Genomic DNA, 27,219 nt, shown 5'->3' with positions numbered 1-27,219 from the left:
GTGCAAATTGAGCGACCTATAGTGGTGAAAATTCATCCAAAGCCCTTCTCTTGAGCACCTCTCATAGCCTTTGTGTTGGTTTGTGAAGTTGAATTGAATCACTCTTCTTTTATTCCCTTTAGGCCAGCCGTAAGCAGAAGTTGCAGGAGGAGGAAAAGCCTGAATCCATGAAGGTATGTTATTGCTCTTCTGTGCCTTGGTAGGGGGACTTCATTAATGGAGTTGAGGAAATCACTCTTGTTATGCATGTGCGTATAGGTAACTCCTGCACAACACCTGGCACTTGTCAGAAGAGGACTGGCAAAAATTTGTAGATTATGATTTCATTGTTTTATGAAATCGCTGTTCTTCTTGATTTCTCAATTTTCTTTGTGGTATGGATGTTATGCTGTTTCTCTCACCTCCTCTTGTTTCTGTGCAGCGAATACAGTTGACTTCCGTTAATTGGACACTGCCAGGACCAACGAAATTGATCCAATTATCCAGCGAGTCGAGTTAAACAACATGCAGAAAAACACATCAAAGAAACGTCGCTGATTCACTTGGACCAATGTGTGGACCAATGAGAAAGTAGCACAGCCATTTGCTTCCATTTGACGCCTAAATAGACCTAGTCTGGCTACAATAACTCCTCGCGGGCTGTGTCAGCTGCATGGTAGGCAGCATTAGCCCGCTCTTGCTTGCATGGAGTGTGGGGTGATGAATATGCGGCGGCGCTTCGCACTGAATTTTTCGCTGCACGAAATTTGGCGCTAAAGATCCCTCCATGAAGGTTGGCCTTTATGCAGCAAAGCACACGAACATCGCTAACACAATTCCTGGCCCAATTTTCCTGGGAAAGAAAAGAAGGCAAATACCGTGATCAAACATTGAGCTACCATTATTGTATGAAAAGTTTTCCTATAGCACGTAAAAAGTGAGTGTTTTGTGTGGGAGGATGACATTCATTCAACACATTCACTGTCCCCTAAGCTCTGCCAAAAGAGGCTGCCAGTAAGGGAGTCGCTATTGGGGTCACCATAGAGGTTAGGCATAGGTACTGGCCAAGTTAGAAATATTTCGAATTATTTGGCAAAAGCCAAGTTTAGGATCGAAATAAAAATTTGGGCCCATAAATATGCATAGGAGCCAACTGGGACTTTTGGTCAGGATCGAATTAACCAAGAATTCAAGTTAACTGGAGTCGAATCAAAGGAAGCCTATTGTATATCCGGAGAGCGTGGTTTAGACAGCAGTCAGCTGTGTGTAAAAGACAGTTCTTTTGATAGTAAAACTCTTATATGAAGAACACAGATATAATACTTGGATGTAACGGAGTAAGTTTAAAATTTCCTTGGCGATGCTTTATTGCAAGGAATATTCTACTACTGTATATAAAATCAAAATTCAAGATCCAAGGCAGTAGTGGGTACATTGAAATGAATATTTGTTAGCCGACAGCTCAGAATATGTGTTCTGGCGATAAGAATGTGAAGTACGCAGTAAGTTCAACTTAAAACTACACATTCCGGATGCATGTCGAGCAGCTTGACTTGGCTAGCCCCTTAGTCGGAAAGCCCATATGCCAATCCTGAGTGATCACATGGTTGCTTATTAACAACCGTGCAAAGGGTTAGTATTGCTCACTGGCCATGCATTTACATGACAAACCACTGATGAGCCATCACCATTGGCCCATCGGAGACATTACACTTCTGTTTCTTCTGCATACACTCGATTACTATATATATATATATATATATATATATATATATATATATATATATATATATATATATATATATATATACACACACTTGCTGATACTAGTGCGTGAATTTAAACCGAATATCAGATTAAAAAGAAGGTATCTTTTATTAGATGTGTCCTTGTTAAAAGGTTTGACTGCATACGGGCCGCGATTGCTTAGCAGCTGGGGTGTTGCGCTGCTAAGCACGAGGTCACGAGATCAAATCCCAGCCGTGGCGGCCGCATATTGATGGAGGCAAAATGCAAAAACGCCTGTGGCCTCATGCATTGGGGGCACGTTAAAAAATCCTCAGGTGGTTAAAGTTAATCGGGAGTCCCTCACTATGGCATGCCTCATAACCAAATCATGTTTTTGGCACGTAAGACCCCAGAATTCAATTGGACTGTATGTATTGCTTATTTAAGAACTTCAGGCAATGCAATGCAGGAGAAAAGCTTTATCAGTAGCATCAGTGTCCAGAAACATGCACATGTCCATCTTGAATTGCTGCCATACCCTAACGTAAAATGCTACTTTCTTTTGTGCAGAATGGGCAGGCTGTAAGCAGCGCACTTTTCTTTCTGTTAATTATTCTACTGGTTTTGTTTCAAGCAAAATAAAATAAGTCTGCATTGTGTTTGCTTGAAGAGACTTTCACAAAATGGCATAAGCTTTTGCACAGTGAATGCCGAATTGGCCAGTGGTGGTGTTTCCATGCACACCATTAGTGTTACTAATGCAACAGACTGATACATAAGTTACTAACGCAGTAGATTAACTTTAAGAAAAGCCATCTTAATGTTAAGCTAAACATTTTTGAAGCCTTTCTCATTTCCTATACATCTAGAACTTTGGTTAGGCTGAACAGCAGTGGTGAAAAAACAAATTGACATACGAGGTTCCTCACAAAGTCTACCGCAGTATTGAAATGGGCAAGATTGCTACACTGTCTAGAAGCCACAAAATTAGGTATTCATGTTTTTGATCGAACATGGCCGTTCATATCAGCTGTCCCTGCTTCATTTGTCCTTCAAGCAACTACAATTTGTGGCTAAGAAATGGCTAGAAAATGGCTGTGTGAATTTCGAACTACTTTGTTTTCTGGGCTCTCTGTCCTGGTGTTAGCAGATGTGGTTACACATTTCCTGTTAAGCTTAAGAGCACCCACAATCAAGAACTTATCTCATAAATGGGTGCAAGTCATTTTATTGGCCAAGTGAACGTGCAGATATTTTAAGATAGATAGGTTGTGGATTTGATTTCAAGCTGTCACAACTGCATTTTGATGAAGCAGATTCCAGAAATGGCCTTGTGTGATCTTTAGAAACACATCTGCCTCGGGTGCTCAAAATAAGCATGAAGTCCTTCCCTGTGTAGATTTTTAGATACAAGGCCACACCAAATAAAGTATATTTTGTCTTGATGAACTCTATTAATGTGATAAAGAGACAATCTTATGGTTTGTTCGGTTTCAGAAGTATAATTCACTTCCTGCCATTCGTTATATTGACATGTGGTTTCTTAAAAGTGGCAAAGTTTATCAAGGTGAGGAGTTCACCTTAATGTTGTGGACAGCAGTAGCGCATACAATGAAGCAAAATAAAGATGGCGTCGCTTTGAAATGTCTCTCAAGAGCTATATTTTGTAACAATCAATTTTTCCATTCTGTTTGTCCTTCATTAATAACTTGCATGACAGTGTGATGCTATTATTGCTAAGATAAGCCAGTAAGTGCTGCAGTCTATAAGAAATGAATAGAGCTGTACAAAAATATTGTTTGCAGTACACAGCCTTAGGGCTCTAAACTGCAGGTGAAGGCTTTCTCCAGGGGCCTTAGATGGGCAACTGCAACAAAATTTTGCTTTGGTTAAAGTGCTTACAAGTTAATAATATAAACAATCTAAATAACCTTGGCATAATGGCCTTTGAATTGTACCTTAGCAGATGACACGGACAACTGGTAGTAAATAGGCATTGCACAACTCCCTGAACTGCATGCACGCATGCCGATTCCACTGTCACGCTGTGGACACCTGGCTGTCCAGGCAGGCACTGGTTCTCAGCATTTCATGGTTTAGCATATTGAGATGTGGTATCAAAACCATTAAGTTTCGCAGGCTTTACAGGGCGTGTCCACCCAATGTCAAATTAGCACAAAGGCTGCTTCACGTTTATGCCAAACATCTATACTTATAATTCAGCACAGGCTCCGCCTGCAAAACTGCACGGAATTTCCCTCTGTACTGGAAAACATAGTTGCCAGGAGAGAGCAATGTTGAAGGAAGTTTGTCGCCACTGTGACATTACAAAAATGAATCAATGTAATTGGTTGGAAGAGCAGAAACGGGTAATGCCGGCCATATGCATTCCAACCAAGTCAGCTTACTGCTATCCTTTAAAAGTCCACAATCATTACATTTCACCAATGGAAAGATGAAGTTGAGTACCGCACAATGACTGATGGAACGAAAAATGTTAGGTGCAACATTGATAAACAGGAAAACAACAGTGCAGATTAGAGAGCAAACAAAGTTCGCCAATACTCTGGTTGACATTATAGAGAAAAGAAATGGAGCTGGGTAGGCCATGTAATGCGTAGCGTAGATAACCACCGGTCTGTTGAGTAACACAATGGGTGCCAGAAGAAAGGAAGCTGCAGTTGAGGATGGCAGGGAATTAGTTCATGCGATGAAATTTTGAAATGCTCAGGCATACTGGCATCACACTGGCATCAGACGTGGGTAACTGAAGATCTTCAAGAGAGGCCTGTATCCTGCAATATAAATAGGCTGATGATGATGGTGAATTGGTTGGCACATCTATACTTGTACTGTTTGAGTGTGACAGTGGTGTACTTGCTACTGCATTTTTAGGTTGTTCTGGGCTATATACACACGATTAGAAGCGCTTGTTCTGGATGTCCTGAACTTTGTTGCAGTTGGCCTTCAAGTGCTTGTCTTGCTGTTGTTTGCTGCAGCACTGTACATCGGCGGCTGCCTGCAAGTGCCGAGGACTGTGCCGCTTGGGACGCTGTGGATGTTCCAGGAAGCAGAGGAGCTGCTCCTCCCTCTGCTCCTGCAAGGGGGAGTGTCCAGTGGCGCAGCACTCCGTAAGTAGTAATACAGTTCGGCTGAAAGAGCCACCGCGGTAGCAGCAATTGCCTTAAAGGCCCCCCCCCACCACCACTGGGCCCCATTGGAAATTTTGGTTATGTATTTTACCACAAGAATTTTTCAGTTTGCTTCATTGTTAGTGGAGACGGGAGAAATTTAAATGTTGCGCTGCCACGCTGCCAGATGGCACGCTTCACTGCCGGTGGAGACACGCTCTACTGCTGCCTCAGCTAGCCTCTGCGATACTTCCCTGCCTTCTCCCATACCGAAAATGTAAGACCACATCACATTTACGTCACAAGCCCCACCTCTTTCTGCTTTTTCCTTCCTGTTTTGCTGCGTGGCACACCCTCAATGGTGGTGTGGTATGTTCTGCATTGGATGATACCGAGGTCACGTGCCGTAATAGGTGACATTGTGGATCTTGTGTGGAGACGTTTGTTTGTGTGACTGTCTCTCTTGCTGGAAGCAGGGCTCCCGTGAAGGGAAGGGCAGGCAGGCTTCTGCTTGAAATTTCGGCTGGAAACGCTTATTCATCAGCTTTATTGGTCATTGCTACGAGGTGCATGGGTGCTTTATTGGTCATTGCTATGAATGCGTGGGTACATTGCACTAGCTCCAGGATAAGCCAGTGCTACAAACCACATTTAAAACTTTGGAAGGACGCACATTTTGAACTGGTATCAGGATCGCCACAAGCACTCTACATCTTACACCTTAGAGTAAAAACACTATAAAGAAAAATTACTCGAGCTGCATTAGCAAATTACTGCTTCTACAATACCGAAAAATTGGTCGATCTTACCATGAGAAGAGCCTTTGTAAGTTCGTAAGCGAGAAAATATACCAAAACGAAATGTGGGTGGTGATGCCAGCTCGCAGTGATGTCACCTGCTTGGGCCCAGTTGAGTTATTGGTGAAACGTAGACTGCATTGCATTCTAAAAAAAAGGCCATAAACTGACCTTGCCAAGATTCAGGATCTTTTAATGGGCCAAAACAGGACAAACTATGAATTAAGTACTTTAAATCTGACTCCACATGGACGCTGTTAAAGGCACGTTGGTATTGGCTCAAAATTCAAGAAATTCAATTTTGACATTGACATTCTTCTAATAATGAACCTTTTACCGCAAAATTCACCAGCCTAAACTAGTTCAGCGTTTCTCTTTCTTTCTTTCTTTCTTTCTTTCTTTCTTTCTTTCTTTCTTTCTTTCTCACCTATTGCATCCCCTTGCTCCTCCCCCAGTACAGGGTAGCCAACCGGAGATAATCTCTGGGTAACCCCCCTGTCTTTCCTTTGCCTCTCCTTCTCTCTCTCTGGGATCAGCACCTTCCACTTGGCCAGACAGCGATCCATTCACTGTGCGGGAAAGAGCCAAAGAAATCTCCGCTTTATTACTTGACAAGGGCTGCTCAAGTGCTTGCAGGAGCCCGTATCCATCCCCATGAGGCTTCATTGGCAGCCACATGGTATGATGCTAAGCAATGCTGTGAGAAAGCAACTGCAAAACACCCTGTGACACTGTACACTTCAGAATGGCAGAACTCCTCTGTTATCTTGTCTATTGAAATACATATTGTAGGGGAATGTTCACAAAAGTGTCCAAAGTGGTGTGGCTCTTAAGTGTTCCTGAGTGGTACCCGCTGTAGTAGCTTAGCTGAGCTAGCGGCTAGGGCATTGTGCTACTAAGTTTACTGGTTCATCACAGCCGCGGTGGCCGAATTTCGATGGGGGCAAAATGCAAAAATGCTCCTGTACTTAGGTATACTAAAGAACCCCAGGTGGTCAAAACTAATCCCGGATCCCACCCACTATGGTGTGCCTCCTAATCAGATTGTGGTTTTGGCATGAATACCCCCAGAATTTTTTTTTTTTTCCTGAGTGGTTTAGGGCCCCTTTATAAAGGTGTTGCAGCTTATCCAGAGGTGCTCATTTAAAAAATAATACAAACAAGTTGTTTGTAGTTACTGAAAGTGGCTTAGTCTTCCGACTATATTTCTTTATTTTTGTCCTGCATTCTTCTTTCAGGAGTCCGATTTGGCCATTCCAGAGGACACCATGACCGAAAGCTTGCCAGAAAAGCAGCTCTCTCTTAGGAGCAAACAGTGACGTGGCACATTGTGTACACATTATATATTTATATCCGTGTCTGTACGAACGCTTTATGAATTGGATGACGTGAATTTGTGTGGCCGCTCTACATCATTCTTTTACCGCCTCTTTGAAGGAACACAGCTAGTGCTCTCTCATAATGAACTCGCTACTTTTAGTTTTTACCATTTCAATGTCTCCACTTATTTTAAGTCTGTTTTAATTTCATAATTATTGTCACCTTCTACTTCATTCATCACATTGCTCTGTGTCTGACAACTCAACCCTATGCTGTGTTGTGTGACAAACATTTGACAGCCACCAAGACAGCATGGCAGTGGCATCTAGAAGGTAACTTTAATCTACAAGTGTCATAGTGAACCAAGATGCACTGAAGTAGTTGAGGCCTGCACAGGAACTGTTGGCATCTTATGTTCTTTCCATAATTCGTTCACCTGCATGGATTAGCTTGGATGACCTGCAATTTCCCATTTTTCAAAGGAAGGCAGGAGCTGGGACGTGGAGGTACTTCCAAAACACAAGTTACACAAACCTGCCAAAAATATGTGTGGGCACATTGTCCTTTTATGTCTTGGATGGCGTCTTCGTGGGGCTTCTCTTTTAGTGATTTGTATGTGGATATACAAATGAATAAATGTGTTCAGAGATTCAAGAGAGTCTCTGACTAAATGGTGTCGGCAGTCCTGACCCCTTAAAGCTGAAGGGTGAACAGATATGATGACGGAGCACATTTGCATGCCCTGACCTGCATTTTTACTCGAAGTAAAAGGTGTTGCATTTACTACCTACCACCTTGTCATCACAAATTTTGCAACAAGATTGTTTTTTTCTTTTTTTTCTTTTTTGCCCGCTTTGTTCAGCAAAACACTTCACATTTCTGCTTGTCTACGTGGTATAAACTTCCTTAGTCCACATCACTATGGCAGGTTACCTCTTGGATGGCGAGGCGAGCGTATGACAGATTATATAAACGATCGACTCTCGTATCGCATTCGCTGTTGTCTATAAAAAATTGAATGTCTTCTGTACAGCCCATAGTACATTTGATATTCTGCATTTATCAAACTACTTCACAGCTTTTACAAACAGGATCATGGCTCATGCCTAGGCTAACCACTTTGCTAGGTCTTTTTGCAATACATGCAATTCTCCAGAACACCAAGAACACTCAACTCAACATGTGTAAAACAATGTGTACATAGTTTGAATATGCTTTTGTAATGCGGCTGAAAGCTGTGCATCTTCATCATGCTATGCAAGAACTCATTCGGTCGTCATCCATAGTCACCATCTTGTGGTGGCAGTGGCAATGATACTGGCTGGGCTTGCTCCGATGGTAGGGTTTTGCGAATGTGGTTTTGGTTTCATATCGGATTGCACCACCTAAGCAATTCTCTGGCAAACTTTCTTGGAAAACAAACAAACTATGTAAATATATGTGAAGCGAACCTTTGGTGAACTGGGTAAGTAAATGCTTTACAACTAACGGCAATGTGTACAACTTAAAAAACAAAAGTTGCAGCACTAAGCAGACAAGGACGAAGTGAGACACACGACACATGTGGGTGCCAACTTCCTACTGTTTATTCCCCAGAATCCACGCAAATTTTTACAAGAAACCTAAGTGAAAAGTAATCGCTGTAGAGATAGGCAGGGGTGATATGAATTAATACTGCTCATAGGCAAGTGATCTGTACTGAATTACGGCAGGTACATATGAGCCCCCGTGCATTACAGGCATAATTCGAGCATCCAACCAAGTGTGGCAGTTGCACATTCTAATCTTAGCGGTGATTACAGGCTATAATTTATTAATGCCATTATTTTTGTCAGTTAATGCCAGTGACTGAATAAACAGTTCGAAGTTGGCGCCCATATGTGTCGTTTGTGTCTCACTTCGTCCTTGTCTGCATAGCACCGTAACCTTTGTTTTTAAGTCATGAACCAACTAGCTCACAAGTTTTGTTAAATTGTAGGATTGTATTTACTTTCATGTTATGCAGCATGTAACGTCATACGTTTGTTTATTCACCACAAAGGTCAACACTTTATTGGCATACAATTTTTATGCATTACTCGCAAGCTGTGCCAAATATAAGCACCATATCAGGAAAAAATTAACAGCACTGGACAACAGGAGGTGACTGAGACAGATGAAGCGCTGACTTTCAACCAATATGTTATTGCACACACAGCAATATATACAGGGGATTGAATAGACAGGAGGGAGAGAGCATATAGTAGGAATACATTGCGAGAAAGACAGCAATGACGGAGAACATGAAAACCGTACAACTAAACGGTCGCCATCATGCATGTGTAAGATACGAAAGTTCCTGCGTGAGAAGCGATACCGAAGGCACACTCATGGACATATCTCCTTTCTTGTCGATGCAAAAGGCCTCGTATACCTCGTGCATGCTGGTCACCATAGCGCCTGAATATTTTGCATTTGTCAAACAGTGCTTGACAACCACAACAGGAGCTATGCACAGCTAGGTGGTTGCCAATACACCTCTTCATTAAATTTGAATGCTCTCTGAGGCGGTCAATAACATAACGGCCAGTTTGGCTGATGTAGCAAAGACCTCACGAGAGGCAGATATCGTACACTACCTTGTGGGAGCAATCAACAGGCTTTTTTTTGTGTGTGTGTTTCTTATCTGGCGAAGGAACTCGCGTATCTTACACATGGATGATGGCGACCGTTTTGTTCTGCTGTTTTCACGTTCTCCATGACCTCTATCTTCCTGACAATGTTTTTCTCCTATGATAGGTTCTCCTCTCCCTTGTACCTATTCAAGCCCCTGTATATTGCCTTTAGTCACGGCGCACACGTTTGTGGATGCGACTTACTTTTGCCATTACTGTGCTGTGGTTGCAAGGAATAGACAATGAACATTAAGCATTGAGTAAATCGAACATTGTGCTTTCCTAAAGCACACCCACTTCGCTTCTCCTTCTCCACACTCCACATTCTCCACACACTTTGTTTCTCCTTTGCGTGATGAGTTCCACACACTTTGTTTGCCCCCGCCTTATGTAATGCTTCCGGGCCTTTAAGGCTTCAATAAATGAAATAAAATGAAATTTATCGTTTTAGATGACTGCTTTGGTCAAGGCACTACCGTGTTTGACGGGACGTTTGAAGTGGGGCATTTCGGTAGTCATTTCGAAAGATGTTTTTTCCTTGTTGCAATGCTTGTGCCAAATAATTAACATGTGCATGTAATTTGAGCGGGTGATTCAATATTAATGAAGAGACACAGCATTACTGACTGTACAATAAATGAATATATAATTACCATGTAATTACGGTAGCTCTCCATAAAATGCACAATCATTCTCGTCCCACCTTGACTTGCTTTCTATGGAGCCTCCAGCACCTTGGCATAAAATTACTTAAATTTTACACATTTATCGACAGTTGATCATAAGTCGCGACTGAAGGGGATATATTGCTGTGTGCACAATAATATATTGGTTGAAAGCCAGCGCTTCATCTGTCTCAGTCACGTCCCGTTGTCCAACACTGTTACTCATTTTCTTCAGACATCTACCAACCAGTCCAAGCTAGCATGTTACTGCACCATATCACTGCACAGTGTGAAGCACTTATGCAGCGATGTCATAAGGGTGTGAGACTTGTCAAGGGAAGCATGGGGATGACAGGTGTGTGCACGAAAAACTATGACACATATTAAGTAAGATTTAGGGATTCTGTACTTCTTGCGTTGTAATGGGAAATACCCATTTTGGATAATTGTCCCAGACCGGGCGCAGATCCAGTGACACACTGAATGGCTAAATCAAAATAAAATTAATTGAGGGATCCATTAAATATGATTCATTTCATTTACAAATTGGTGTGCCTGTAATGCCTGTAAGTGGCATTATTATAGGTTCAGGTTTTATAAACGACTCCTTTTTTTTTTTTTTACGTAGAGGTGGCGATACTTGGTAAGCATAGTAGGGTTATATAAGCCACTTGGCAGTTACTTTCATATAACTTTTGTGTATACATCCACAAATATATCTGGCGAGATAGCAACTAACCGACAACCAGGCGGCCACGCCAAACCTGTAAAAGTACACAAAAATAGCCTTAAAAGTTGCAGGAGAACTTTGACTTAAGAGACCTTGGTCGGCAAGTTGGTATCGATTCATTATAACTATTTTAAGGTGCCAGAAAACAACACACAGCACCTAAGAGAAGGCAACGAGACAGTGGTTGGCACCTTGAAATAGTTGCATTGAATTTAAAAGGTGCTCAATACTATCAGGTTAATACAGTAATAATTCAATGTAAAATATTTTCGCTTTAAAATCTTACTGGGGCAGGCTGAAGATACTTTAGCTGGAGTTGACCAGTGTTCAGTGCATTCAGAGTACCCCAAATGGTGCCATAACACGTGCTGCTGCTATTGGGGTCGCCATTCGGGTGGGGTTGCATGCGTGATGACCAGCCAAGTTCAAATTGTATGCTGAAGGCTAACATCAGGATTAAAATAAGTTTGGTACCATAGAAGTGTATAAGCGCCAGCCGGGACCTTTGGTTGGTGTCGAATTAACCGAAAAATCAACTTAATTGGTGTTGAATGAACAACAGTGTACTGCAGTACAAACCACTTTGCACCAAAAATCTAGACGGAATGATGGCACTGCGATTGTTCAGCTACCATGGGGATGTTTAACTGGATGCATATCAGGATGTGCATGACATGATGACATAACAATAGACGACATGCATGTCATACATGCAACAAGCATGCATGGCATTTGGGCCACTAAGTATGTTGTCGTGATGCCACCATGGTTCTTTCTTTAACTGGATATATATCAGCATACATATCAGTTTCTGTTTATCAGGCTGGCTTCAGGAAGGGATAGCCTAACAATGCATCACGGCCATGTCATCAGTCAGGTAATTGAGAGATCTGCGCAGTACAATCAACCCCTCTACATGGCTTTCATAGCTTATAAAAAGGCATTTGATCCAGTAGAGATACCAGCAGTCATGGAAGCATTGCATAATCAAGGAGTACAAGAGGCATAAGTGAATATCTTTGGGAGTAGCTATACAATGATTTCACAGCTACTTTGGTTCTCCACAAGAAAAATTGGAAAAATGCCTATCAAGAAAAGGGTCAGGCAAGGAGACACAATCTCTCCAATGCTATTTACTGCATGCTTAAAAGTATTGAAGTTATTAGACTGGGAAAGCTTAGGAGTGAGGAACAACATCGAATATTTCGACAACCTTCCATTTCCAGATGACATTGTCCTATTCACCAAACGGAGATGAATTGCAACAAATGATGGAGGACCTTAAGCGAGAAAGTGTAAGAATAGCGTTGAAGATTAATATGCAGAAGAACAAAGGTAACATTCAGTAGCGTAGTGAGGAAAGAATTCATAATTGCCAATCGCCCTCTAGAGTCTGTACAGGATTACATTTATCCAGCTTGATTACTCAGTGGAGACCCTGGTCATGTGAGGAAAATTTACAGAAGAATAAGAATGGGTTGTAATGTATACTGCAAGCATTACCGAATAGTTACTGGGAGCTTACTGTTGTCATTCAAAAGTAGAGTGTACAATCATTGCATTGTACCAGTGCTAACATGTGGGCATAACATTGAGAGACAGAGAGGGTGGCGTGGATCAGAGAGCAAATAGGGATAACCGATATTCAATATGACATTAAAGGGACCCTGAAACAATTTTGAAGATTTTCTACAAACGTACTGAGTCGTTGGAGTAGGTCCTTCTGATCATAAATTGACGCATCTAAGTGCTCCGCGTAAAGCGTGTAATTTATTATAAGGTTTTAAAAATGCACATCTCAGCCGATCGCAGCACACTGCGTGGCGGAAATTTAAGCCGCCTCTACCCATATGAAGAAAATCACCCATGTGACGTCAGTGGGGCTAGCTACCCGATTGGCTGACCAGGGCACGTGATCGATAATTTTTCCAACTTTATGGTAAACAAATGATGTTCGTAATAGTTGGAATGTTAGTTAATTTGCTTTTATAAAAAGAAAGTAAGATAAAGGGAATGCACAAGAACAACCTTTCAGTACACTTAAGCACTTCCGGCACACGACAAGTGTCGTCTGCTTGTGTTACAACGTTCTCCGTCTTTGACGAAAGCTCCGCCGTCGGTGTCGGTCTGTCTTTTCGCAAGCGCTATGATTCGACTTTGTTGCATTGTGGATTGCAAACATAGCGACTGGCAATATTTCAAGCTGCAACATCGTGTCCCTCTGCAAGCCAGTAGACGAGCGGACTGGCTGCAGCGCATCGGACTGCCACTATCCGATCGGCGCCAGGATTTGCGCGATTGCAGTAGTCACTTTACACCGGAAGACTACGAACGCAATAGCGTTTCGCGAGTCCGGCATTAGAATAAACGCAAGCGTAAAGGGGACATGGCCTGGCCGTGTCACCTTGCGTGTCGTTTCATGGGATGAACAGAAGCGCAGATGTGAATGGTCTGCACGGTGCAGCCACCTGGTAGCATAGAGCTCAACCAGAAACAGCAGCAGTAACAAAATATATTCTTCTTTTCTGCTCATGTAAATATTTCGCAGGAGTGTAATGGTTAACACATTGTTTTTGTAAATGTTTAACTTGTTTTACACTTGGTTAGAGCAATATTAGCTCTTTCTTTGGCTGGTTAAGCTCTGCGCCAAGGGTGGCCGGACCATGGAGACCGATCAGGTAGCTCACGTACGTCTACGCTAGAGTTCCTTCATCAGCATGAGTTTATGCCTTCACCATTCCGTCGAAACGTTCTGCTAGTGTGTGATTACCAGAATACCAGACATGTTCGGCGGTACGACAGAATGCTCGCAACGCATGCTGCTTCGATAGCTCTTGCTAGGGGTTGACGGCCAAGCCGCTAGCGGAGACGTTTCGCACGGGCAGGGGTGGGCTCCAAAACAACCGGAAGTGGACGATGTGACGTCACATCGTGATGCAGAACCAGTGAAGGCGGAGCTTAGCCCTGATGCATGCCTAGGGACAAATGCAAACAACACGCTTTAAGAAACCTCCTCCATTGTGCCTAGGCAGACTCACATATTCAAGGAGCAAAGGCCCCCAGGTTTTACTCGCGCCTATGCAGAAACGTCGAGCGCTGTGAAAAGTGCCCCGCCCTGCTGTACAAATGCTTCCCAGGTATCGAAATCGCGCTTCGATTGGTTTCTGGCGGTGGAGTTTTGGCGGGAAGCATTTCGCTAGCGCTGGTGCCATTTACTTATTGCGGCGTTGCCTAGCCTATCTTGTGCCTATGTGTGCAACAACTGAGGCTAAAGAGACTTTTCGTTATTCCATCCGGAAAAAGCAACGCGGCTCGCCGAAAGATTTGGCTGCACACGATCAGTTGGGCAAACTTTGAAAATGCGCGGGACCCGCGCCTTTGTGAGGAAAGTGACCGTTCATTAGAAGTCAGTCGTATCTTTTCGGATGATTTGTTGAGAAGCGCGAGCGTCTGCAGCCTTTCTTCGCACTGAATAACGTTCAGCACGGTTGTACCGTACTTACGCGATTCTAAGCACCCCTTTTTTTTTTCACTATCGCAATGCCCAAAGTGAGGGGGGTGCTTAGATTCAAAAAATCTAGAATGATCCCTCCCCCCTCCCTCTTTTCACTGCGACATCACGACGAGACGAGACAGGTTCGAGAAATAACATAAACGGCGCGAGTCCGGCTGTACGGCGTACTCGCGCCGGGGACGCTGTGCCACCTCGGGACTTTGACGGCTCCGGCTCGCGGGCGTCACGAGTCCGCGCGGCTCTGCAGTCCGGCTATGTGGCTGGATCGCGCCGCGGATGTCACTCCGACAGCTCCGGCTTGATGACAGGGTGAGCAAGCGCGCTTGGCGGCCTTGGCTACGCGCTCTTTCTAACAAATAGGGGATGCTTCGATTCGCATGCAAGCTTTTTTCCAAATTTTTTCGCGGAAATAGAGGGAGGGTGCTTAGAATCGCGGGGTGCTTAGAATCGCGAAAATACGGTAGTCAGCGATTCTAAAACCGCAATTTTAAATTACGCAAAGGGGCGCATTTCGCCGGAATCACAACGAAAACGAATCCTGGCAAACTTCCGCGGTACGTCAGCGGGTTGTCCATACCATCTGGGCGCTTGCGCCCCCCCCCCCCCCCGCCACCAGCGACGAGGTGGGCGACACCGTGGCTCAAGGACTCGCAAGCCGAGCCACGGCTGGGGCTGGCAGGGGACCGGATGGTTGGCTGCAGGGAGCTGTATCTAACTATTACAGATTGGGGAGGGTGCATTTTCCTCCCTCACACCCATCACTTTATAAGCAGCAGGCAGTGGCACGGTGCCTTCTTCAAACCAATATATACGTATACGAATCCGGTGATGTATAATCATTATCGTCCCGAACAATATTTGGCCAAATTTCGTCAAGAAATAGCGGACCTGGATCACATTATCTGGGACTGCCCTCGGGTGCCCCGACATGGCCGAGAAGTTAAGGATCAGAAGCAGTGAGCAGCTCGGCCCCCGAAGACTAACTTTTGGCCGTCCAGCAGGCCGAGGATGCCGCCAGAGCTCCAGTGCTTCTGGCCGCCACCTAGGCGGGGTAGCCCTCCCGCCACCAATTGGCCGGCTACATAAATAAAAGTTATATTAAAGCGAAAGCTTTACTGGCCGCGAACTTGCGATTTCGCCGTGGCGGTCCTCCGAGGAGGCACATGACGTCAAAACGCGCGCTCGCCACAGATATTTCTCTCTCGCTCCCTAGTCACTACTGCGCATGCGCCACAGGTGTTCCGCCGCCGCCGTTTGGTATGACGTCACACCGCGTTCCTTGTCGTTGCGCTCACCTCCGCTCGCTTCGCCAGCTGCGTCGCATGCCTGATAACTTGTCGGAGGATTGAAAAGGAGAGCTCGCGTGCGCCGCCGCCACAGTTGAGGCGGCAGTATGGACGGCGACAATACTGATAAGCAGAAGGAGGCCTGGAATCGACATCGGAACGAGATGAAGAGGAAACGAATCGCCCAGGAAACAGACGAACAGCACGCCGAACGACTGGCTAAACGCCGCAACATAGCTATAGACAACCAGACTAACCTGTACTTGCAATCAAGATTAACCATGGGCTAACCATGCTATGAATTAGCTTTCGCTACGTATATCCTGGCATAGCCGAGCTAATAATTAAGCCACTGCCAGTTTTTTCTCTCTCTTGCACTTTCCAGGGCTCTCTTAGCTCGAATTTCGCATAGAGATGATATTTTATGGTTCCATACGTTCGGCAGAGTTTCCTCAAATAGCCTTCGGCTCTCGCGGTTAGCAGAAGCATGGCCTTTGAGATTGGCGTTTGTCACCAAGATATAGATGCAGTTGGGGTGTTGATTTTAACAGCACTTATTCACAGTACTTCTTTTTTTCACACATGAAGTGTCAAGTGTAATTGTTATATTGAACGATATGGGCAAATATGGACTTTAAGAGCTCCAAATCTCTTTTAAACAATTTATTTTTAGAAAATGCACGTCCATGTATTATCCTTACGTGCGGATGGATGGATGGATTTTATGAGCGTCCCCTTTGGAACGGGGCGGTGGCTTGCGCCACCAAGCTCTTGCTACTATGCTGCCTAATATCCTACCTAGGTTAACCCATGAGAAAAAAAAAAACACTATGAACTACCACGTCCAAATTTTCTGATACCCTATTGCGAACTGTGCTTTTGTACGTCTCCGTCCTTTGTCGTTTCCCTACTTTTCTTCCACCATTCCTCCAATCGCCTCTTACTGATGTCTATTGCGGACCTGTTTGCTTTTCCACTGCTCCCGCTGAACCCAAGGGCTTCAAGGAGGCCAGTGGTGCCTAAATCGACCGCTGGATAGATGTCTTCACATTCTAATAAAATATGCTCCGTCGTTTCCCTAGCTTTACCGCAGCAAGCACATGCTTCTTCTTCCTTCTTATATCTCGCTTTATACGTGCGTGTTCTAAGGCATCCCGATCTCGCTTCGAAAAGTAATGAGCTTCCCTTTGAGTTATCATAAATGCTTTCTTTCCTGCGCGATAAGCGTATCCCAGCGCTTCTACAACTTTCTGCGGCAACGAAGGGAAAGCTATGGAGGCAAAGCGCGCATAGTGAGAGCGCTTCTGAAACGAGTCCCATGTTTCATCCTCGTTAGTTTAAGCTGGGGAAGAGAAAACAAACACCTTACTACAACAGATAAGTAAAATAAAACAAACCACTGAATGTAAAAGTTTATTTTGCGGTGAAACCGTCGCACGTGGAGCTGCGTCGATTCAGCGTCTTTTCCGAGCAACCGAAAGCAAATCATTTACGCTCTGATTGGCCCAGAGGGCTGCACTGAAGTGTGTACCAGAATCATAGAGTTTCCTACAAAATTTGTAGGAAACTCTATGACCAGAATCACGACCTAACCAGAATAGTGGTGTCCAAAACCTGACGCTCATGACGCGTTTCTGGCTTCTGCAATCGCTTTTGCTGCATTCAGCCAGCAAAAGCATTACCTTCGAGGTCTGTATTTTTTACCCAGAGGGTACGATTGCTGGGGCGTGTATTTGCACTATTTGGACAATGTTGCCTTATTAATAACAGCATTTTGAACCAATTAGAGATACCGTAGCATCTCTCCGGGCCTGCTGTGGGCCAATCCATAGAATTAGAGACAAGCTGGCATTAGAGTCTCCACGCTCCAGCGTAACTTCGACCCCAGCGATCCCCTCTTGGAGTAACAAATAGATATCTCAAAAGCTATGCTTTAGCTGGCTGTTTGCGGTGAAAACAATAGCGGGATTCGATAGACTACTTACTTGGCTTGCTATGTATCTCCTGGACGAATGCATAATCGAAGAGGCCCACGATGTAGTTTTCAAATACATGCCTTAGCAACATTTTCTTCAAGTAAAAACAAATCTCGAAGGCTATGCTTTTTGTTAACTGTACGCGCCGGAATTGACTACTTGAGCCAAAAACGCGTCATAGCGTTAGCGACAGAATGTTTGTATATATATGCGCATGTAAAGAGCTCTCTCAAGCAAAGAAGTGTTCGGTGCTAATATAATAAACATTATAGTGCCAACAGTTTTGGTTTTAAACGAGTAGGCTTTACCTGGCGTTCGTGCTCCTAGCGGCGTATGGGCGTATCTCGTAAGCATCATCGTCTATTGCGCGCGCTACGGAACGGCGTTTCGGTGGAGCGTGGCGGCAGAATCTATGGAAGAATGCTTGATTTGTGGAAATCCTTTTGCAAGAATCCTTGTCTTCTGGTGAACGTTTTTCGGTAAGACCTACAGAGCACCCTTGCTTGTGGATCGTATTGCGCGGCCTGGGATCTCAGTGCAGCCTGATTTGACGGGGCGTGCAGTCGTGAGCAATATGACGAGAGGGAAAGCCGAATTCGTGTTTGAGAAACAACTACACGGGTTGTGTTTATTCGAATGCGATCGTTGATTTGTAACCAGTGGCTTACCCGTTAACTAGAGGTGAAATTCGGGCTAGTTGGTTATTCATGATCGTCAAATACTAGCGCGTAAGCATTTAGCGTCATTGAACACTTTTGTGCTTGGCATCTTCGTTTAGCCGCCTCGTCGTAGTGAATGTATCAATCAGGGACAGCACACATCGTTGCAACTGTAAGAAAAGCATTCGTTATTAGGCGTTCGCCGTTATATAGTGTTCTCAAGTAGTTGTGTTTCCAGACGTCCTTGCCGCCCGGTCCTCTACCGGTACATCTTCCCTTCTCTGCCTTCTCTGGAGAAGCTGCTCAAAGCATGGAGGTCACGTAGTCCCGCAGGTTGCCTGGAGGTCTTCACACTCGAGTAGAGAGCCGTAGGGGCGGAGTTGTAGAGCTCACATTCGGCGACACCGCGGGGGTGGGGTTGTGCTCTCCGAGAGGTGGGGTCGTCGCACCTGAAATGGCTCTGCAGGTTCGGGGCCCTGTAGAGTTTGTCTTTGCTGGGCATGATGGAACCTCTCGAGGCCCTGCACTTAGTACAAGGTCATCTCCCGGGAGTGCCTCCGGCTCAAAGTGCCCATTCGTTCATAGTTGTCTGTTTTTTCAGTACTGTTAACCTCTTCCGTGCAAACCCTGTAGGACCTTGGTGCCACAGAGCCCTCCACTTGAGCCTTAGGACCCCACCACCTGTCGTGGTGTATCCTCACAATATCTCCTTCATGTAGCATTGGGAGAGGTCAATCACATGTTCTGAGGATGCCTGATCACAGGTTTCCAGTGGGGGCTGGAAAGTGGTAGCCTTCCGTGAAGCAGTCTTCCCATGAGTAGCTGACAGGGCGTTGACCCACCCTCCAGTGGGGTTAGGTAATTCAACAGTCTCAGCCAGAAATATTCGTCTGCCTGCTCACTCTTTTTCAATCGTTTCACTACTTGGAACTCCTTTTTCAGCCAAGCCGTTGGACCTGGGGAATTGTGGGCTGCTTGTTGCATTGCCAAAGTCGCTCTTGTCTCCGAATGCATTGAAGTCGTGAGAGGCAAACTGGAGACCTCCATCTGTGCAAACTTCCAATGGAATACCGTGGTGGGCAAACATCATAGAAAGTCTTGGTGACTACTGCCTTACTTGTTGTCTGAGGCAAGCACTTGACTTTGGGGAAGTTCGAGTAAGCATATTAGGCAACCAGGTAGTTCCGCCTACCGTATTCACAAAGGTAACCGCAAATCCGTTGCCATGGTAGCTTTGGGGCTTTTCTTAGTGTTAGAGTGCTGGTCATCAATATGCAAACTGACAAGTTGTACCTTGACTAACCAATGTCGCTATGTCCGCATGCATTCCTCGCCAGTACATTAGCAGCCTTGCACGGGCCTTGCCCTGTGTCCACCTTGAGCCATGTCGGGACACTAGCCACGAACCTGTTCACAATCCAGTCTCGCTGACCTGATACACTGTTGATGCACACTGTTAAAATATTGAAGTCTTTCTCTGAGTTGTTTGCCCCTTGCTTTGAATCATCAAAGTGTGGAGTGCTAACTTCATGAACACTCGCATTCTTGCAGCATCAGGCAAAGTTATTTTTTTCCTTTGCATAAGGCACAAGATTTGCGCCACACTAGGCATCTTGGTTGATGAACCTTTCGGCAATAGCCACATCGTCCACAATTTGCATTTCTTTCCGGAGTTCCCAGTGTCCCATTGGTTTGATGCACATTCGCTTCACTGCTAGCAGCGTTCTTGAATGTCTGGTTTTGCAACGCCGCCACCTCTGCTGCTTTGCATAACTACAGTTGCTTCCAGCGTAAGATTCTTCTCCCGCTTCTTGTCATATATGCTGCATACCAGCTGTTCTCGGACTAATCATGGAAGTCACCAAAGTTGCATGTCTTCGACTTAAGCTGCACATCTCACAGAAACTGTTTCAAGGGCTCCTCATCCTGTTGTTGGCGGGAGTGAAACACGTAGCTTTTGTAAGTTTCATTCGTCTTGAGACTTCAGTAGTCCTCAAACGCATTGACAATGCTGTGTTTCTCATATTGAAAAGGTGTTAAATACCTTGATGCCGTCAGGTCTTACGACGTGCAAGAAGATGGCGCCTTTTTATGCTGGCAAACGCTCTTTGTCTGAGGCCAAAAAGTTCTATGGGTTGACAGAAGCGTTTCCAGTTCTCTCTGGCATTTTCAGACAGCACCAGGCATTCAGGAGATGGTAGGCTATTCATATTTAGCCGACGAGTTGCACTTATGACACCATGTATCAGTCAGGGACATGCACACTGAGTCACAACTGTGTTCGCCGTTATATTGTGTTCTCGAGCGGCAGTGTTGCCAGGCGTCCTTGCCGCCCAGCCCTCTACCTGTACAGTGAAGGCAGCTTGGGTGTTCCTTTTCATAATGCTTAAGTGACTGGCATGGAGCACGCATTAAATTAACTTGTCACATTATTTATGGAACTTTTGGCAACATGGTGTCGTTAACACTGTACGGAAGTTTCTATCACCATGATGAATGCTTTCGGTGCAGCTCATTCCTGAAAACTTACACTATTAGTTGACTAGTTTCGTTATGCCCTTGAAGGGACATTCATGCTGGAAAGCTGTTTTCATTAATATGGGCCGTGTTTGTATCTATCACCTCCTACAGCATTTTAACATGGGAGCGTTAAGGGCTACGTGTTGCAGTAAATCTGGCGTCTTGCCTCCAGTGTTGACCATCATTTTGGCAAGAATCATTTCAAACCACACAGGCCCTCCATTCAGCACAAAGAAGCTACCGAACTAATTGAATTTCTCAAGGTAGAATATGTCAGAAAAATCTAAAAGTATGACTTGCGCACAACCTACAGACATGATAGCATCGTATTGTAATTTGAACATACGAGAAAACATAATTCTGTTAAGCAGAAACTCAAAACAGAAACCCCTTTTCCAGTGTTCCTACCATTCATAGAGCGGTCATGGCCTCTGAGATCTGCATGTGCAAACCTTAAAGGCCATAAAGCGGCGCGCCCATTTCCTTGCAACACCTCCATATGGCAGTCACCTCTACATCACAGCCCATGCAAGAGGCCACGTTTCTACCAGAAAGCTTGCCCTCATGCATAGCATTCGCTGCCAGTGTTTCCCAGCAAGCATTACGGTTACATAGGCTGCAGTTGCCGGGAAGCGGGAGAAGTGGTCACACTGCGCTGCACCATCACGGTTGTGTTCGATTGCAGGACGCTTGCCCTTTATTAGCGCTCGTCCTGTCTGCTCCTTTCTGTGTCCGTGTTTCACTTCGCGCTAAAAGCCAAGACCATGTTACCATACCAACTCGCCCAACTGTCTATCCTTTTGCATTACATTTCTTGTACACAGGGCTCTTTTCAATGTGAACGCTTTAGCGCTCGTCCTGTCTGCTCCTTTCTGTATCCCTGTTTCACTTCGCGCTAGAAGCCAAGATCATGTTACCGTACCAACTCGCCCAACTGTCTATCCCTTCATCGACCTGCATATAATTGCTTACTCCTAAAGACAAAGATCTGAACTCATGACTGAGCTTTTTCATGTGGATGTGCTTTCCATGCTTGTTGCAAAGAACAGGTATGCGTGATTGATGTGAAACTGAAAAATGTTGGCACGTTGGCTCTCATGTGGAATCAGTGATGAAGTAGAAAGCTTTCCATTCTGACAGGAAACGCCAGATCACATGTCCTAGTGAGCAAACATATCTTGTAGGATATGCTGCATGTTAATGATGCTCTCTAGCCATGGTTGATCTCAATCAAGTGTTCCTGCAATCTGTGCAATGGACCATGCCGTTTGCATTTTCAATGCTGCCATGGATTGGGCAATGCTTCCCTTATCAAGTTCAATTGGGCAAGAAAACGGACATGCATTCAGTGCTGTTCAGGTTAAAGTAGTCTTCATCATAGCTCAAGAGGCTAGTGCCGGCAAATCATCTAGGAAGCTGGAACAACTACAACACCACCTAGCACGAGAAAACAATTCTGTTACGTGGAAACTCAAAGCACAAACCCCTTTTCCAGCATTCCTACCATTCATAGAGCGGCCAAGGCCTCTGAGATCTGCGTGCGCAAATCTCAAAGGCCATAAAGCGCAAGCCCATTTCCTTGTAACATGCCTGGTGCCTGTAGAGGTGTGGAAGTTCGGAGCCAGCTCTGCCCTGAAACACAATGCTGCGGCAAGCCTTTCTCAGCCTGCTAAAGGCCTGCTCTTTGTGCAGCGCCTGTGTTTTCTGTCATTGCTGGAAGCAGCCGAAATATCTGACTGCAAGCTGATGGACTCTCATGCATTGTGTGCATGAGATGCAGCTTGAAATGCAGTTTGCTGAGGTGGAGACACCCGGGCGATGATTTTATTCTCTTGGGTTATACACATCTTCTAGGGAACCATAAATATGCATTATGTATCACGCATAAATACACGTCACGCATGAATACGCAAATAAAAATGGATGAAAAAAAAACTTGCGGCAGGTGGGGAACGATCCCCACTACCTTCGTAATGTCACGTGTGATGCTCTACCAGGTGGGATCGTTCCCAACCTGCGGCAAGTTGTTTCTTCATCCACTTTAATTTCCATTTATTTATTGTTTCCTTATGTCATTTATTAAGCACAAGTAATTTCCCCACTGTTGTCCTTGGTGTCAGTGTTTGTTGGCTTCTTATAATATGGCTAATAAAAAATCGGGCCCCTTGGTTAATCCCCTTTCTTCTTGTTTAATACAAGAGGCTAAGAGGCTTCATGAGCCAGTGCCACTTGCCATCACAGGATTGTGTCTCAGCTAGGTTGTATCTTTGAATATCGCTATTTTCTATATCTCTTATGGTGTGCATTGGTTGCCATCCCTGTGCATCTTAAAGGTGTTCCTGGACATTGTGGTCACAAAGGAAGAGCCAGTCTGCTGTCATTAGCACTCTGCCTCTCATCGTCCAGTGGTCTTGGTATGCCAACCACAGGAAACCTGTGCTTAGATCATTACATTGCATATATGAGGTAGACTTTGCTGGTGAGATTTGTACCTGCTGGTAGTTGTTTTGTTAGTGGAACGTGAACTTTTTTCTATCTGCCTATACATGTGATTGTTCTCATTAGTGGTAATGCAGACAGAAGCTGCTCTGATTTTATAAATTTTGCACATAGCTAGCTATTTCTGCAAGAACATTATAGACCTTGTACTTGCTTTTTTTAATCTTGAGCATGAAAAAAGGGAAGCAATTATAAAACTGGAGGTCTAATCAGGGAAAAAAGAAATTGTCTTAAAGGTCTGTAGATATGCTGTATTTAGTGTGGGCTGTCGCTACTGACAGTAGGGCTTTCTTGTTCTAAGCAGAATACATCTTGTTTCTGCTTCCTTTATTTTGCATTTTAGGTTAAAGATTTGCAGTGCACAGACTTGAAATAGTCTCTGGTATGACTCTAGTAACATTGACTTTTAACTTGCAAACTTGTAACAGCTGCGCACATATCACTTTTCCCTCCCTTTTCTCCTGCTGAAGGTGCCAGTGACCAGCAAGCCTCAGCGACGATGAGCTCTTTGGAGAATGTGCAATCGCTGCAGGACAAACTTCTCATGCTCAACCTTTTGACAACATCTCAACTCAGCAAGAGCCTCAGCGCATTTGCTAGCCAACTGGATCCTCAAAATGTTGTGCGGTTCTTCAAATGCATGGAAAGCTCGTGTGACTTTTGCACTGATAAGGAAGACAACTTCAAGGATCATTTGCGTGTTCATGTCGACCTTGCACACTGCACCTACTGCAATGAGGTTGCTGTGAATGAGCAACAGCTGGTTGAGCACATGGTAACAGAACATGGTTCTTGCAGATTCCAGTGTGCATTGTGCTTTTACAGGTCACAGACAGTGACTCATATGCGAGTCCATGGCATAATGGTGCACAGCTCTAAGGCTGTGTTCTGGTACATGTGCAAGGAGAAGGCACCACTTAACCCTAAGCTTGTTGGCCATGAAAAAGACCATATTGGTGGTTACATGTGCAAGGACTGCAGCTTCAAGAGCCACTGCCCAGAACGCTTTTTTGAACATCTTGCAGTCATTCATTCAGGTTTTTTTACTGTTCCTTGTCACATTTGTTCTGCACAAATGGACAGTCCAAACTCTCTCATTGACCATTATACAGAAATGCACAACATACATGCATTTCACTGCCTTTATTGTGACTTTGGGAGCCAATTTGACTGGGATGTGATTGTCCATGTGACCATGTGCCATCCAGCTAAGCCTTTCAAGATTTTCTGCCGTGGAAAGGAGCTGCCACCATCCTTCAGGACACTGAAAGACCTAGAAAGGTCAAACATAAACGATGGCATTCCTGCCAGTTTCAGCAGTCTTTCGCCACCTCACAGTCTCAAAGATGAATGGCAACAAAGTACTCAAGACAAGAAACCCAGTCTCGACTTGAATGTTGATGTCAAAGTACCAGTTAAAAATGATGTGCTAGGAAAATATGGCAACACTGGAAAGGACGGGCTTACATCTGTATTCGCTATGTCAGAAACCAAATGCAAATGCGGTGCTATTTTCAATGATGTTGCCATGTTTTTTCAACACCTGAGTGAGAAACATGCACAGGAACATCGTTTTGACTGTCCCAAGTGCATGCAGCTAAAAAGTGCCTCTGTGGATGATTTGTTTGCACACTTTGTGGACTTGCACACTGCCTTTCTTCGTTGCTGCTACAAGAGCTGTGTCTTTCTTGGTGAGAGCCAGCAGGGTATTGACGACCATGTAATCCAGGTACACCAGCATTTCGATTTGCCCCAAGAGGAAGCCACACAGGCTGATCATGAAGAAACTTACCCCCACACCGGAAGTGGCATACCATGTCCAGATTCTCTTGAGTGTAATGAAAAGAAGGATGAGCACCTCCTAGAAAGTGGTGTTGTTTATACTTGCAGCCTCTGTTGCCAGACTGAAATGGAGCCATTAGACTATTTTCGACACATGTCACTGGGTCATGGCATTAAGTTCTTCTGTGGTCATTGCAAAAAGGGCTACAAATTGTGGAAACAGATGATGATGCATCACAGCCGCTGTCACTTGGAGTTGGAGCTTTCAGTGAAGAGCTTTGAAAGAAATAAGGTGAAAGATGTGACTTCAGAATTGCAGTCGGACTGCAATAATGAAGGGCAGGGTGGAGCGGAGAACAAATTGGTAAAAATCAAGGATATAGAACTAAAGGCTGCCGGAAATCCAGCACAAAGCACAGTTGCCATGAAGCCCTCCAAACATGGCTTCAGGATGACAGCGCCAAGGTCTGCAACAAGAATTTATCCTCGCAAGCGTCACATTTCTTCGCTGTCAACAGCTTTGCATTATGCCCGCACACACAAAAAAACTTTGCTCTCATCATCAGAGGGGTCCAAACATGATTTAAATAAATTCAGACTTCTGCAGCCAATTCCTTCGGGGAAAGTTCAGGCCACCTGTATTCAGCAAAAAAAAGACAAGGGTCATTTAAGCTACTTTATAGCTGGTCAACAAAAACATCCTGATGAGTTTAGGCCGACAGATCAGACAAAGCCCGAAAACAACAGAAGTGCCATTGTGTCTCCATGTGCCAGTGGATCAAGTGTTCCACAAATGGAAGCCAGGAAATCGCCCATCACTGCTTCTGCCCACCACAGGAGAGGCCCATCACAGGAAAATGCGGAAAAGGCTCGACAACCCAGGAGCGACTGCAAACCATCCTTCTTTTGTGGCCATTGCTTCAAGAGTTACAGATTGTTGAAGCCTCTTATAACACACCAAAAAACTGTTCATTGTGGACTGCCATTTGCCATTAGGAAATTGCACATGGAGAAGCTAGAAGACATCACAAATGATGATGTAGTCAAGAAGTACAGAGACATGGCCACTACAAAAAATGTCCAGCCATGTGACTCAATTTTAGTTGGGGAGGAGGTTTGTAAAGTGCCCAGCAGTGTTGACGCTGACGATGCTGACTTTGAACAGAGCAGTTGTGAAAGTGAAAAAAGTCCCAGTCCCAAGGTAAAACAAAAATGGCGGCGCATTAAATTAGCGTATAGTGAATCTGAGGATGACGAAGCCTGTAGTGCCTCCCAACTTAGTAGTCGTGAAGGATTTTCTTACTATGGGAAACCAGTGGAACCTATTGACTTTCAAAATATTTATGTCCGATTCTACGATGGTGACTTCCGCATTGTGTACTACCAGTTGGCAGGCATTGTCAATGTTTGTCCTATTGTGCTGGTGCGCAAGGAAATCATTATGTAAATTTAACATTTGCTGCCTTGGTTACATCATTGTGTTGAACAAAGCTCATACTGTTTCTTGAATGCTTGTCATTTATTCAACATTTGAATGTGTTGAATTCATTGCACCACAGGCTAGCAAAATGCATATGAAGTGCTGTTCCTATTTTGTTAAGCACTTTGTGTTGTACTCTTTACAACTAGATAGCTTTGCTGCTGTCAGCATGTTCGTGCAGTTTTAAAATTATTCAGTTAACTTGAACAGCGGTTCCAGTTTGATGCTACAATATGTGGGTTTCTGTGTACATGTTCAGGAAAGCAATTGGGTGTACCCATAAGGGCATATGCACTTTTAAATGTCTCCACTTTTTAATTTACTATATACCAGTCACTGAGAAATACTAAAGTGTGAACTTTGATTTGTGTGTAATGTCAGCACGCTTCCATTTGTGAAAACTTGTGTTGCCCTTGTTGCTCCAGATGTTGCACTCTGACATACATTTGAGTATGAAATTTACTGAAGGGTGTGCATCTCTCTCAACTATCCTGTGAAC

At 44.5% G+C, this 27,219-nt stretch overlaps 2 protein-coding genes across 6 annotated transcripts in view; both read left to right on the top strand.

The window, feature by feature from the left end:
• LOC139056239 (chromosome-associated kinesin KIF4-like) overlaps positions 1-7,121 on the top strand; it is a 100,940-nt gene extending 93,819 nt beyond the window's left edge. For all 5 annotated transcript variants that reach the window (XM_070534298.1, XM_070534295.1, XM_070534297.1 and 2 more), the window contains 3 exons: positions 123-173; positions 4,707-4,838; positions 6,874-7,121. In XM_070534298.1, the coding sequence (XP_070390399.1) occupies positions 123-173; positions 4,707-4,838; positions 6,874-6,954 (264 nt within the window). In that variant the 3' untranslated portion in view covers positions 6,955-7,121. The remainder of the gene's footprint in view (positions 1-122; positions 174-4,706; positions 4,839-6,873) is intronic.
• A 10,960-nt stretch (positions 7,122-18,081) lies between these two features.
• On the top strand, positions 18,082-26,927 carry LOC139056238 (zinc finger protein 423-like). The gene is made up of 2 exons (XM_070534294.1): positions 18,082-18,259; positions 23,929-26,927. Exon 2 carries the CDS (start codon positions 23,958-23,960, stop codon positions 26,685-26,687), a length of 2,730 nt encoding a protein of 909 aa, XP_070390395.1. The 5' UTR covers positions 18,082-18,259; positions 23,929-23,957; the 3' UTR covers positions 26,688-26,927.
• Positions 26,928-27,219: the final 292 nt, after the last annotated feature.

Source organism: Dermacentor albipictus, chromosome 2, assembly GCF_038994185.2.
Source record: "Dermacentor albipictus isolate Rhodes 1998 colony chromosome 2, USDA_Dalb.pri_finalv2, whole genome shotgun sequence".
Taxonomy (NCBI): Eukaryota; Metazoa; Arthropoda; class Arachnida; order Ixodida; family Ixodidae; genus Dermacentor; species Dermacentor albipictus.
Note: the sequence above shows the minus strand (reverse complement) of the source record. Positions and strands in the feature narration are given on the sequence as shown.

Bases quoted from the DNA above. Each gene is read 5' to 3' on its own strand.
- LOC139056238 (XM_070534294.1), top strand. From the start codon at position 23,958: ATGAGCTCTTTGGAGAATGTGCAATCGCTGCAGGACAAACTTCTCATG.